This window comes from Vollenhovia emeryi, unplaced genomic scaffold (genome assembly GCF_000949405.1).
Source record: "Vollenhovia emeryi isolate VEMERY1.0 unplaced genomic scaffold, V.emery_V1.0 DF939149.1, whole genome shotgun sequence".
Taxonomy (NCBI): Eukaryota; Metazoa; Arthropoda; class Insecta; order Hymenoptera; family Formicidae; genus Vollenhovia; species Vollenhovia emeryi.
The window spans coordinates 210224-223027 of NW_011967217.1; the positions used below are offsets into that span (position 1 = coordinate 210224).

Consider the following 12804-nt stretch of genomic DNA (forward strand, 5'->3'; position numbering starts at 1 on the left):
CCGGTGTCGGAACACAAAGCGCTTCGTTTATGATTGACGGCAGGACGCGGCGGGTCGTAAACGTACGGTAAATACAAACGCTTTTACACTTTTGCCGCAGCGGCGAGACGCGTCGATGTGATATCCGCCGAGCGATCGGCCATATTGTTGCGCGCCGCGTCGGTTGGCGCCAAGTCGGCGTGAAAGCCGCTCCGCTGTTCCTCACCTTTTCCTCGCGCCTCGAAACGTCCCGGGCGACTCGAATGCGCGCCGGGTGCGTGATCGCCGGATCCTCAGTGCCGGGAGATCGTCGCGCCCGCCGATCGTATTTCCGCGCCACTCCGCGGGAGCAGGCGCCTTCGAGGAAAAGTGAATCGCCGACGGGGATCCAACGGCATTCACCTGTCAATTGGCGCCGACGCGTAGCAGCTGGTAAGTAGATTCAGATCTCGTGTGTTTGCGGTGATTCGAACGAAAATCCGATTCCCAGTTAACTTAATCGACCATTACTTTAAGACGCAACATTTCTCGCTGTACAATTCGCCGCCCGGACTCGCCACCCAGCCACAGGTGGTCACTACTCAGGTAGAACATATCAGTCACGAAAACGTCAAGATGACGTCATTTTTTCATCATTTTTTACGCATCATGGCGACGCCAAGATAGCCCACCGAGGGCACCCATTTGTCATCATTAAGACATGAAAATGTTGTAAAAATGATGTTGCTTTACAAAGCAAAGTTAATTAAATATTATATATTAAAAATAAATTGAAGTAACATAAGATAAACATGACTGATCACGCAATCTATAATAATATATTATTATACACGTCACGAATATCATGAAACAGCGTGTCATAAATCAGTCATTGCAAAGTAAATCTCGACGTCGATCATGTTATGACGTAGAATTCATTATTTTTACGTCACATTGACGTTTTTGCGATTAACTTGTTCTGCCTGGGTGTGAACTCCAAAAGTATTCACCCTTTCAACTTTTTCAGGGATTACCATTCGAAATGATTTCCAGAAGATTTCTCCTCCGGTGTGAAATGTTACAGAGCACAAGAAGGGTATACAAGAATTTACTTGGTTTCTGGAAACGAGCTCAGACGTGACGAAGGCGAATTCTTGTTGAATTCTTTAAGAATATTCTCGAGTAGAAACGGGATGGAAGAAAGGAATGCGTTCCATAATTCAAGGAGAATTCTTGGATTCTCTCCTTACAATTAGTAGCACAATATACAGGGTGTATTCTGGAGGTCAAAGTAAGATTTTTTTCCCTATGAACACAGGTCCGCAAATAAACGCCCTTTGAGCTAGAATTCGAAAATTTGTGAAATTGACCAAACACCCGCAACGCGTATTGGCGCAATGTTGGGAAATAATGTAAGTCTAGTGTTTCCAATATTGGCCCAATATTGTAAGATGAACGCCTTCTCTTATTTAGCCAATATGTTTACTTAGCAATTGCATCAATATTAGACCAATACTCTTGTTGCATTGTTAAACATTGGCCGGTGCACTTTCCATATAAAAATATTATATAATTATTATCGTGCACTATTTACATTTATTCCATGGCCAATATTGGCTTTGCGTTGGAACATATTGGCCATTTCTAATATAACCAACGTTGGACCAATATTTAGCCAATGCGCTGGGGCTGTGCTGTCTGGGCAATTTCTTTCTTTTCACGTGTCGAACAAAATAATTTTATCCGCGTTAATGGATCGTCGATTAAATTAATTGGAGTTGAAAGGGAGTTGAGCGCGAGTCCTCAAGTTATTCGCCGATAAGCGAAATGCGACGCCGCTCAGCGCGAAGCTCTCTCTCGCATCGGAAATTAAACTCAGCCAAATTATATCGGTATATGTATTAATCCTTGATACATGTACACTATTAATAGTGTCGCAATTACGGTCCGAATGTTAGATGCCTGGATCTTCGTAGAGATTAGCGATCGATAAGCAGCGCAGTGTCATTTCCGATATGATTATCAAGTATTACGCGCATAATTTGTGCAGCTTTTATATCTTAAAATATACATATATGATTTATTATTGACATTGGAAGCGTATACAGTGTTAGTGTCGATACAAAGGAAGGATCCTCGCATACTCGATAATAAATTAAGATTGCAGTGGTAGTAATTATATTAATAATAAACGAACACACATCACACATGTCGGGAGGGAGATGTAATAGCACAATATGTTCCCCTAAAATAAGAATACTCCGACGACGCCGCGTCAATAGCCATCGATTGGAGCGACGGGCGTGCCGCGAAAAGAGAAAGATGGAATCGCGTCGTATATGCAATGATATTAAGGCTATAAAATAAATAATAATTAGTCTATACCGTCAAGTGCGAAGAAAGGACTAATATCGATGCGCGACTGGCGACCCTTTCCCGATTATAAAAGAAAAAAAAAAGAAAAACAAAAGGAATGAAAGGCAGTTCCTTAAAATAATCTGGACGATATCGTTTGTCACCCGCCATGCGCGCAAAAAGCGGTAGTTTTTTCTTCTTCTTTGCGAATCGTAATTTCGCTGCGCGCGGAAGGCGGAGAATTCGCGGACACGCGCGGCTGTCCGAGAAGGGATCGGCAATCGCGGTACTATTATCGTAGAAATAGCAGTAACAATATACGATAACAATCCGGACTGCAACTGGCAAGATGCTCGTTTCCTCCTCCTCCCTGTAGAAAGTCAAGAGGATCGTCGAGGGGCAGAGGAGGGGGGGGGGAGGCGATCGAGCATCCGAAATCCACGTGAACGATTCTCTATCACGCGCTATCGCGCTCGTCCGTCTAGAGCTGCGAACGTGTCACGCTCGTACAACCCGTGTACTACTCTGCAGCGAATCTGCAGCTGGTTAATGCGAGCCGAGCGAACTTAAAACACTACAGGACTCGTGACACACGACGAATCAATGTACGGTATCATTGTCGCTTCTGAAATCCTCTCTGGGAGATACGAGCCAAATCATCTCGTCGATTTACTTCTTTTCCCTCTCACGCACGCACGCACTCTCTCTCTCTCTCTCTCTCTCTCTCTCTCTGCTTCTCGTATCACCGGTGCCGGCTCGGCCGTGCTTAATAGAGATAATTTTTCGGCTCCTCCGTCGGCTGTCCGCACACTCCGTGGTACTTTTTCGTGACGAGACTCCTGCTACGGCAGTTCTCGATCTCCAGGAAGCACTCGTTGCTGTACGTCATGCCGTCGGTGCCGCAAACCGGGTCGTAATAAGGCGGACAGATCTTCTGGCAGCCGCGAAACAGGAAACCCTGGACACACCTCTTCATGGGTACCACGTATACGTGCTTCCTGAAATGAACCAAGGCGTTTCTTTTTTTCTACCGTTTCAAATGCCGCGATGTCGCATTAAAGCGAAGAGAATTATTTTACAGTAATAGCAGGCTGTAGGCAGCCCAATGATTTTATACGTACAATGTGTGAATTCATATAGAGGAAGATCCTCTATTATGAGACTTTTAATATGAGATGGTGGGTTGCTAACGTCAAAATTTAATCACAAATCTTCACAACGATTACACGATCTAACGATGAATTTTCCACTAAACAGATTTCACTCCAAAATAAATTCACGGTGAAACGAATAAATGATGTCTATTAATTTAGCAAAGAACCCTGCTATCTCATGTGAGAAGCCTCTCCTGTACTGTTTTCCAACCCGTCCTGCGCGCCGTTACTTTCGGTCGTGTAGGTTGTCAGGTGGAACATTGTCTTCGGTAAATTCGCACGTTCTTAAAATGACGAACCGATTTAAAATATTTTCGATGCTTACTGGCACTCGATACAATCCCCCCTCGATGTAAAAAAGAATTATCTTGCTTCGGTGGAATTAGGGAGTAATTGTGTCGTCGAAAAAACCTGGATAACGGATTTAGTATTTATGTAACACGCAATACAGCCGGCACATCCTGGCGGGTAATTTTTTTAGCATTCGGGTTTAGCCGGCACGAATATATCGGGCGAACGTTAGAATTGGGCACGTTAGAAAGCGATCGAAAATAGAAAATGATTCCTAAATGACTCCTTTGGGAAAATGGGGCGATGCGCGGAGGCATCGGCAATTTCTACTTTCGAGATTGCGCGCGATTGTGTACAATTCACCTTCCCGAAGTAGGATACTTTCCTCTCGCGTATTTGAGCAGCAGGTTCAAAAACATCCTGCTGGTATGCGGCGCGATAGAAGTGGTTTATTATTTCCATAAAGAAGATGTAATGGAACGGCTCTCGGGCTGAATCACTCACGGACTTTCATCGGACACGCACGCGATGCGCCAGCGCGGATTAACCGTTTCTCGAGGACCAGTTTCTTAGGCAATCTTCTCGGATGTATTTCAATGGCGCGATCGGGCGTAATGAAAGTCTATGGAAAGTATTATATCGGGAAGAGGCACGATCGCGGTCAACAGAATTATATGCGCGGCACGAAACCCGCCGCTCTCTAGTCGCTTCTGAATAAATAGAATGATTGAATTCGGATAATTAGAGCCTTTCTTACTTCCAACGAGATAATGAAATTATTCCGGGGGCAGTTTTTTTTCTATTAAACCAGAATGGAGATTATACACTTGAAATTGAAATAACGTGATCAAATTATTCCGAGGTAAATTTAATTACTTTCCTTGAGAAGTGGAAAGCTCGATTGTATAAATTCTCTTTAAACATGATATCGATTTAAAGCGTTCATTTTATCTTAACTTCGTCTACAGTTGAGGGGATCCTTCAGCCATCTTTTTTACCGACACGGTCAAATATAGTTTTTGCGCGTGTAATTCTTTCTATTAGCTTTTATGCACAAAGTAATACCAGGATAAGTTGCGGGCCGCATAGCAGAACATTTTCATACTTAAAACACTCGGTTCAGTTAAGTCTAATAAAAAAGATATTGGTATTTGAAAGTTTCAATTCGTAGTTCTAACTTTATACAAAAAAAAGAAGAGAAATTAAAAATATTACTTTATAAATGATTGAGGTTAGCTAACCTCAATCACGTACGACTGTCCCTGGTTTTGTCTTTATGCGTACTTTAATCGTGTGGAAGAAGTTTGCAATTTTATAAAGCCAATTTCAAATTTAGTTAGAACTACGAATTAAAACTTTCAAACACCAATATCTTTTTTATTAGACCTCCGAACCGAGTGTTTTAAGTATGAAAATGTTCTGCTATGCGGTCAGCAATTTATCCTGATACTATTTTGTGCATAAAAGCTAATAAAAAGAATTGCAAGCGCAAAAACTATATTTGACGTGACGGTAAAAAAGATGGCTGAAGGATCCTCTTAACGGCAGAAATTTTAATAGAATATATTTTGTAGAATAAGATGACAGCTTTAAATAACTTTGTTGAAATATTACAATATTTTTACTTGTTGCCCTTTCTTTCTAGTACCGCAATTAGCGACGATTTAATTTACTCGCTGTCACGTATTATCTGATAAAAGTCGCTGCGGAGAGAAGAGAAAGCTTAATAAGAGCCGGTTCTCCCGTGCAATTATGCACTCCTCCTTTGAGAATTAGTCCGGGATGAATTGATTAAAAGTGCCCACTAAAGTGCGCACTTGTCGCACAAAAGCGCTACGCTTCAGTAAAGCATGCAAACATGACGTTTTGTGGCTTACCCGCAATTGTCCCTCTTCATCTCACATTCGTTACGATAAAGCTTGTTATCGGAGCCGCAAACAAACTGACGTTCCCCGCTGCAAATCTGGTTGCAAAGCGCGGTGGTGCGACAGTGTTGCGCCGGAACTTGAACCACCCTCTGGCCGCAAGTCTCGCGTTGCAGATGGCAGAGGGACCTAAAACGAGTGCACACATGACACATCCGCAAACACCGGTTTCCCAGTGAAGAAACGATCGGTGGCCGCCATTAAAATCGTTTAACTACTGTTTTTAGGTACACGTTGCGTTTAGTTCGACTCAATCGTCCTTAATCTCAAAGTAAATATTACAACGTCAGTGATATTTATTGTGAAAAATATTACTTCGGCTAGGATTTGAACCTGGACCTCCCTACACTCTAGGCGGGCGACTCTGGCTGCGGTAATATTTTTCGCAATAAATTTTCTGTATTGTTAAAGATGCCAGGTATGGTCAAGAAAACACGGGCGTTGTTAATTACCGCTGGCGACATTGAAGAATTCTGATTAGTTAAAATATTACAGTGCAAACCCGGTTTGATTTCAACCCGTGAGTGCCTGTCGTCGCATCCCAATACGGTCGGCAGTAACTTTATCGCGGATTTCAACGATACTCGACCAAGTGCGAACGAACGGATGTCCATTTATAAACCAGCGGATTCTCGGAAATTTTTATTGATATAAACGTTTTCAATTTAGCCCGCTCGAGTCACAATCAGAAGCGGGTATCGGGATAAGTTCTGAAAACGGCTCGAGGCCTCCTCAAGCAGGTCGGTCTATCGAACGATCCGTTTGAGATGCAGGCGCCCTTAAAATCTTCGGCAGCGGACGTTCTGGAATCCGAATAACGCTCTTAATCACCGATAAACGTTGCCGTCGCTTCCACAAACTGGTTCCTCGGGTACTTCGGCGCAGTCTTCGGGGCAGTGTTCGATCTCTTTCAAGGTCGTGCACTCGCCAACATGAGCCGATTGGATGCCCTTTCTAAAATGCATCAAGTGTCGGGGAAGATTAGTGTCCGAGGAGTTGACGATAAAGCGAACGTTTGCCGCTTTTACGTCTGACCCGGAGGGTACATAAATTCGTCACTGTGTTCCTTTGAAATAAATACAACTTACAAGCAAACCGCTACATTCAAATGGCACTGATTTGGATAGGTATTCGCGTCGCTACCGCAAACCGGATCCACTTCGCTTCCGCACCTCTGCTGTTGCTTCATGCATTTCGTTAGCCGGGACCGACACTTCTCAAAGTCTACTACCGTTACCTTTCTTCTCGCATGCCTGTTGATTAACACTTGGCTAAAGACTCGCGTTTGACGATCAGTTATTTGTAACAAGAAAGTAAGCGACTTGAAAATTTCTTTTTTTTTTTAAGAAGGAGCCTTGATAAGTTGCACGATTACTTGTTTCCTACAGCGTCGATTTAATGAAAGGATATACAGGGTGTTCCAGGAGGAAAGGTCAATATTCTGGGAGGTGATAGTACCGGTTATTTTAAGCAAAATACGTCCCATTCCCCACCATTTCCGAGATAGAGCTACTTGAGTGTCTCGTGTATTTACTTGTTTTCTGTACACTTGACCCTTCATCCAACCTCATAAACGTCTGCGGGAATTTACTCTTATGCGACTGTTGACTGTTGTGCCGATAACATTGTAGAAATGTTCAAAATGCCTCGCATATTCACAAATGTCGAACGAGCAACACGCCATGTTCACACAAGAGTTGAAAAATGCATTGTTGTTAACGGTGGAATTTTGGAAAATTTATTACGATCTGTAAATAGAGTGAACTTGAACAATAAATATTAAAGATAGTACGTAGTATTTCTTTCTTGTCAGCGGTTTTGCAACTGTACATTCACATAGCTCTATCTCGGAAACAGTGGGGAATGGGACGTATGTTCGTATGAACATTTTTGCTTAAACTGACCGATATTATCACCTCCCAGAATATTGCCCTTTCCTCCTGGGACACCCTGTATAATTATAATTTCCTATAGTAGGCGATAGATACGCACCCGCAGTTTAGCATTTGCATCTCGCACTCGTTCCTGTATACATTTCCGTCCGATCCGCAAACCGATACCTCGGGCTCGTTTTTGCACTCCAAGGGGCACGCGTTGCTTCCGGATGTCCGTTCTCGAGATACGCAGAACGACATTGGCACTTCGAAGACGTGCTTGCTAAAAGGCACAGTCCGATAAGTATCGTCGGGGCTTAATGAAATCTTGGCGTCGAATAAAACCGCAACGAGATTCGCATGCTAAAATCGCAGCTAGATAGGATTACGAGACTCATCGATCAGTTGTTCAAATTCAGATATCGAGGGATATTAGATCGCGCAGTTCGCTTCGCGCTCTAACAACTCGACTATTCTCTTTCGAGATCGTACCTCGGTTTTACGCAATTTTTGGCTTTCGTGCTTAAACACTCGTAAGCACAAAAACTGAAAATTGCGTAAGCTCGAGACACGATCTTGCGAAAGAGATCGGCCGAGATGTAATATTATTAGAGAAAACTCCCGGTGAAAAGAGGCGCGCGAAGAATGGGTGTTGTTGAAATTAGTCGAGGGTTTGTAACCAAGTGTACGGGGGAACAATTGCTGAATGATTAAGTGCGCGCAGGGAGCGACGTTGACAATGAGAGGACGGGACCGAGAGCTGCCGAGGGTTTTATTCCAAGATCCTGGGTGGACGGTTCCAGTCGTACGTTGAATTGGTTGAGAATCTGCCGCTTACCCGCAATTCTTCGCCCGCATTTTGCAGGTGTTCGAGTACAAAATGCCGTCGCTACCGCAGGCAGGCTTAGCACCACGCCAACACGATTCACGACAGTGTCTTGTGGTCTGGCAGTGCTTCTTATTCGTACGCACGACGCCTTGGCTGCGAACCGGAAAAAGTCAAAATCGCTTTGCGGCCAGGCTAGTTTTATGTTAGACTTAGAGAATAAACTCTCCTTCCCACAGAATAATACGCGTTTTACATTTTACGAGGAGAGAGACGCGACCGCGTCTACAGCGAATTACAGTATTTATAAAGCCAGTAATTTTTTTCATGCGGAAAATAGGAGAAATAATAAGTGAGAGATGTAGACATAAACGTAATCCCGAGCAGATGTTATAACGGACGTAACGTTATCGCGCGAAAAAGAGAGGTCGCGGCGGGGACAAATGCTAGACGGTGGGATTCGGTAATTTGGAGAATTGGCCGTGGGGCCGGCCTTGCACGTACCCGCAAGTGAGCAGCTTCATCTGACACGTGGACTTGTAGACGTTACCGTCGCTTCCGCAAACCGGTCCGTCGAGCGGCGCGTAATCGCACGAGACCGGACAGTTCTCCCTGTGGGCCGAAATATTGTTGCAGGGCCCGAGATGAGACAGCTCGATTCCGACCCGGCAGATCTCCACCCTGAGCATGCACTTGTTCAGGTAGGTACGCCCATCGGTGCCACATACCGGATCTTGATCGCCCGGGCAGCGATGCTCGCACTTGCTACCGGATGACCTCAGGCAAGCCGTCTTCTCCGTGGCCACGGTAACGCCTAAACGACCGTACGACGGCCAAATAATTTGAGATGCGTGGATAGATTTCGCGCGGTCATCAAGCGAAACGAGCAACGACGAATCGGCCGATACTCTAGCCGCCTAAGTAGTCGCTTTCGACGCTCTAGGAAATCGCGATTCGTTTTGCAGCCGCGCGTATAATTTATCGCGGTCATCTATTATACGAATGAACGGATCCTCGTTACCATAGGCCGCTATCGCCGCGGTAGAAAGAGAATACGATAGGAATCTCTTTATCGTGACTGTCCGCGCTGTGAAGCACGGTAATATCGCATCGAGTCCGGCGAATGAAGGTCGCGTTATTTCCGCGATTGTAATTGAAGCGCGCCCGCCGCGCGCGGTTATATTTCTCGATAAACCGCTACTAATGGGTCTACGCGCTTATTCTTACGGTCGGTCAATATACAAAACGGGATAACGAAATTATACAGAGTTACCGTCGTATACATCCAGCGACGTGCGTCTCGGGGAGGGAGAAAAAACTGTAATCTCGCCGCGAGCGAACCGGAGCGTGTGCTACTGTAATAACTATTATAATTAAAAGCGTCTTACCCTTTCCGCACATCTTCTTCCGCATTTCACACTGCGACGCGTATATGACACCGTCGCTGCCGCAGACGGGCTCGCCATTCGGCGGGCATATCCTGGGACACGCGCCGGACGCGTAATCTGCGTGGAAAAATTGGTCGGGATGTTAACGTCAACGCATTGCTAACGATCGGGGTTGGGAAAGTTGCTTTATATTAAAGTATCTAGTTACAGCTGCTCAAAAAGTAACGAATCGTTACTTTGCAATTATTTTCTTACGATGAAAATAAGGACATCAAATCTGCATTGTAAAGCGTCGATGAAGGCGTTTATGCGCAAATGCTAGGCCTAATGCAATCTGTGGGGGGGTTTAAAAAAAATGTAACCGAGTTAAGCTAGAGTTACCAGAAAAAAAGTAGCTGTAACGGTTCGTTACTTTGCAGTTACTTCCTTGCGATGAAAATAAAAATATCAAATCTGCATTGTAAAGCGTCGACGAAGGCGTTTATGCGCAAATGCAAGGCCTAGTGCGATCTGTGGGGGTTAAAAAAAATGTAACCGAGTTAAGTTAGAGTTACCAGAAAAAAAGTAACTGTAACTGTATATGACACCGTCGCTGCCGCAGACGGGCTCGCCATATATTCGGCGGGCACATCCTGGGACACGTAATCTGCGCGAAAAATCGGTCAGGACGTTAACGTCAACGCAAGTGCTAACGAACAAGGTTGGGAAAGTTACTTTATATAAAGGTATCTAGTTACAGCTACTCAAAAAGTAACGAATCGTTACTTTGCAGTTACTTCCTTGCGGTGAAAGTAAAAATATCAAATGTGCATTGTGAAGCGTCGACGAAGGCGTTTATGCGCAAACGCTAGGCCTAATGCGATCTGTGGGGGTTTAACAAAAATATAATGTAACTGAGTTAGAGTTACGAGAAAAAAAAAGTAACTGTAACTTGGTTACTTCTCCACCCTGCTAACGATTACATCGTAATCGTGGGTAATTGTGTCTCGATGCCATTGCAGCGCCATAAACGATTGTGAAATGGACATTGGTACGATCTTTCGCTAAATTGTTCGTCTTCCCACTCATTTAATAGTCGTGTTCCACCGAGTACGCCCGAGTACTGTTAGAAAAGCGAAGTTTAAGCGTCAACGGTACTCTGATTAAAGAAGAAGAAAAAAGAGAGAAAAGGAAAAAAAGTGTAATAACATTTACTGTTAGGTGCTTCGTTTTGTTATGCGCCATCGCGGTAACCTCGCGCCATCACATACCTCGTGTATTAAAAGAGCGCCTATTATTGTAATGGCATAATTGTAATAATAATAATAATAGTAATAATAACGCCCGAGCATATATGTAACGCGGTCGGCGCAGGGAGGAAGTAAAGTAAACAGCAAAAAATAAATACCTGCCTAAGTGGAGGAAGTGAGTCATACGCGTGGTTTAGCCATAATACGGAATACAAGCGGGCTCTGTTCTCTCGGTGCGGGATCGCTCCCGCACTCACTTCTGACGAAACGATCGCTCGAATATCTCAGGATATTGCAGCCCATTGAACATAGGAAGTCCATTAAACGGTTGAACGCGGGAGAACGCTCGCGGAAACGTTTAATGCGCGATACGTCGGATAAGATCGGCCCGGCACGATCACGCTGATCGCGAGGGGTGAGGCTTATGAGGTTCCATCGCACGGGGGCAACCGAGGTGTACCTACGCGCGCATTCCTAGACGACGATCTCGAGAGCGGGGAGGATATTTATCGCGCGTGGACGCGCGTAAAATCTCGGTGGTTCTCGTTACGCGCCGAACGCTCCTCGATCGTAAAGGCAGGGGTAAAGGCGGGACTCGTCCGGTCGCGGGGAGGTGCCTAGTGTCGCGGGTTTTTACGGCGGGCGAAGGCTGCTGTACATCACCGGTACATCGTCTCTCGCAATGTTATAATACGCGGGGGATGTGAAGCGGTATATTAAATCGTTAACGGGGTATTCCGCCTGGGCAAGGATACGTAGGTCGCGTATCGAGGTGATATTTAAGGCCGCGCGGGGCGAGAGAAACGGCCAGAGAAGGGAGAGAAGGAGGAGCATAACGTAATTTCCCGAGACGAGGTCTCTCTCAGCATCGACGCTCTTTTTTGGCCGTGGCGTTTATCCGCATGGAGATTCTCTGTCGAAACCTTAATTACTTCCGGTTGACCGTCCGAGGCAGATATCTGCCGTGTGCAGGTCCGCGCCGCCGCCGCCGCCGCCGCCGCCGCCGGTCTCGGTCCAGCGAGCGTCGGGTCAACAGCACACGGGATTTACGGCACTCGTTCCATACCGGATCGCATAATATATAACAAATTATAAAATCGAACTTTACAGTTAGGGATGTGCCGGGCGTCCGAGGGCGCGGTTACCATCGGTTTCGTCGTGCATCGAGGCGCGCTTTATTACGCCGCTCGCGAACCTCCGATCGAGGCGGGCCTTCGCGCGTTATTTATTAATCTCGCAAATTGCGCTGTAATCGGCAGCCGGCCGGCTCGGCCCTCCTCCCCCCTCCCCGTCCTTCCCACTTAAAAGGACGTTTACACCAAATTTGCGCCGAGAACCGGGCATCTTCTCGATAAAAGGGGGCGAGCGAGGTTTTCTCTTTTTCTCCACCGCCACCGTTTTCGACCTCCTTCGTTAAAGCGCGCGCGTCGCCCGACAGCTCGCCGAAACAGGATTCTTCGCGTGCCGTGGGAAATCAGGACACGCCGGCTACACGCAGCGTACAGCCGCGCGGACAGGCGTAAGGCGGGTTTGCGAGCAACTGTATAATTACGCTGATTACAATTTATCGATCAGCCCGGCACCGCTTAATGACTCGCGCCACCGTACGTCAACGTCTCGAGACGCGATATCTAAATTGGCCACGTCGCGAGGACCAGGGACGGATTTCCGAAAGACGTCCATCGAAGAGCCGAAAATACTCCCCTACGCACTTGCTACGCTCCTTCGATTGTCCACTCGTATGAAGGACCGTCTACATTGGAAGTAAGCAGTGAGAAGTAAAGCGGGAAGCACGCTTTGCCAT

General features: G+C 45.8%; 4 protein-coding genes across 4 annotated transcripts in view; 2 read left to right on the top strand and 2 right to left on the bottom strand.

The window, feature by feature from the left end:
* LOC105565835 overlaps nt 1–143 on the bottom strand; it is a 39371-nt gene extending 39228 nt beyond the window's left edge. Inside the window, exon 1 of the mRNA XM_012019358.1 lies at nt 88–143. Within this exon, the coding sequence (XP_011874748.1) occupies nt 88–143 (56 nt within the window). The remainder of the gene's footprint in view (nt 1–87) is intronic.
* Nucleotides 45–12804, top strand: part of LOC105565721 (apoptosis-resistant E3 ubiquitin protein ligase 1) — a 95827-nt gene continuing 83067 nt past the window's right edge. Inside the window, exon 1 of the mRNA XM_012019143.1 lies at nt 45–411. The gene's annotated coding sequence lies outside the window, so the exon portion shown is untranslated. The remainder of the gene's footprint in view (nt 412–12804) is intronic.
* Nucleotides 243–1417, top strand: LOC105565836. The gene is made up of 3 exons (XM_012019359.1): nt 243–275; nt 406–564; nt 986–1417. The coding sequence occupies exons 1-3, from the start codon at nt 243–245 to the stop codon at nt 1097–1099; spliced, it is 306 nt and encodes a 101-aa protein (XP_011874749.1). The 3' UTR covers nt 1100–1417.
* The window catches only part of LOC105565722 (agrin), a 37496-nt gene continuing 26534 nt past the window's right edge, over nt 1843–12804 (bottom strand). Inside the window, exons 2-9 of the mRNA XM_012019146.1 lie at nt 9772–9888; nt 8888–9197; nt 8396–8539; nt 7676–7840; nt 6772–6936; nt 6515–6637; nt 5636–5812; nt 1843–3311 (exon numbers count right to left, since the gene is read on the bottom strand). Coding sequence (XP_011874536.1) covers nt 3080–3311; nt 5636–5812; nt 6515–6637; nt 6772–6936; nt 7676–7840; nt 8396–8539; nt 8888–9197; nt 9772–9888 — 1433 coding nt within the window. The 3' untranslated portion in view covers nt 1843–3079. The remainder of the gene's footprint in view (nt 3312–5635; nt 5813–6514; nt 6638–6771; nt 6937–7675; nt 7841–8395; nt 8540–8887; nt 9198–9771; nt 9889–12804) is intronic.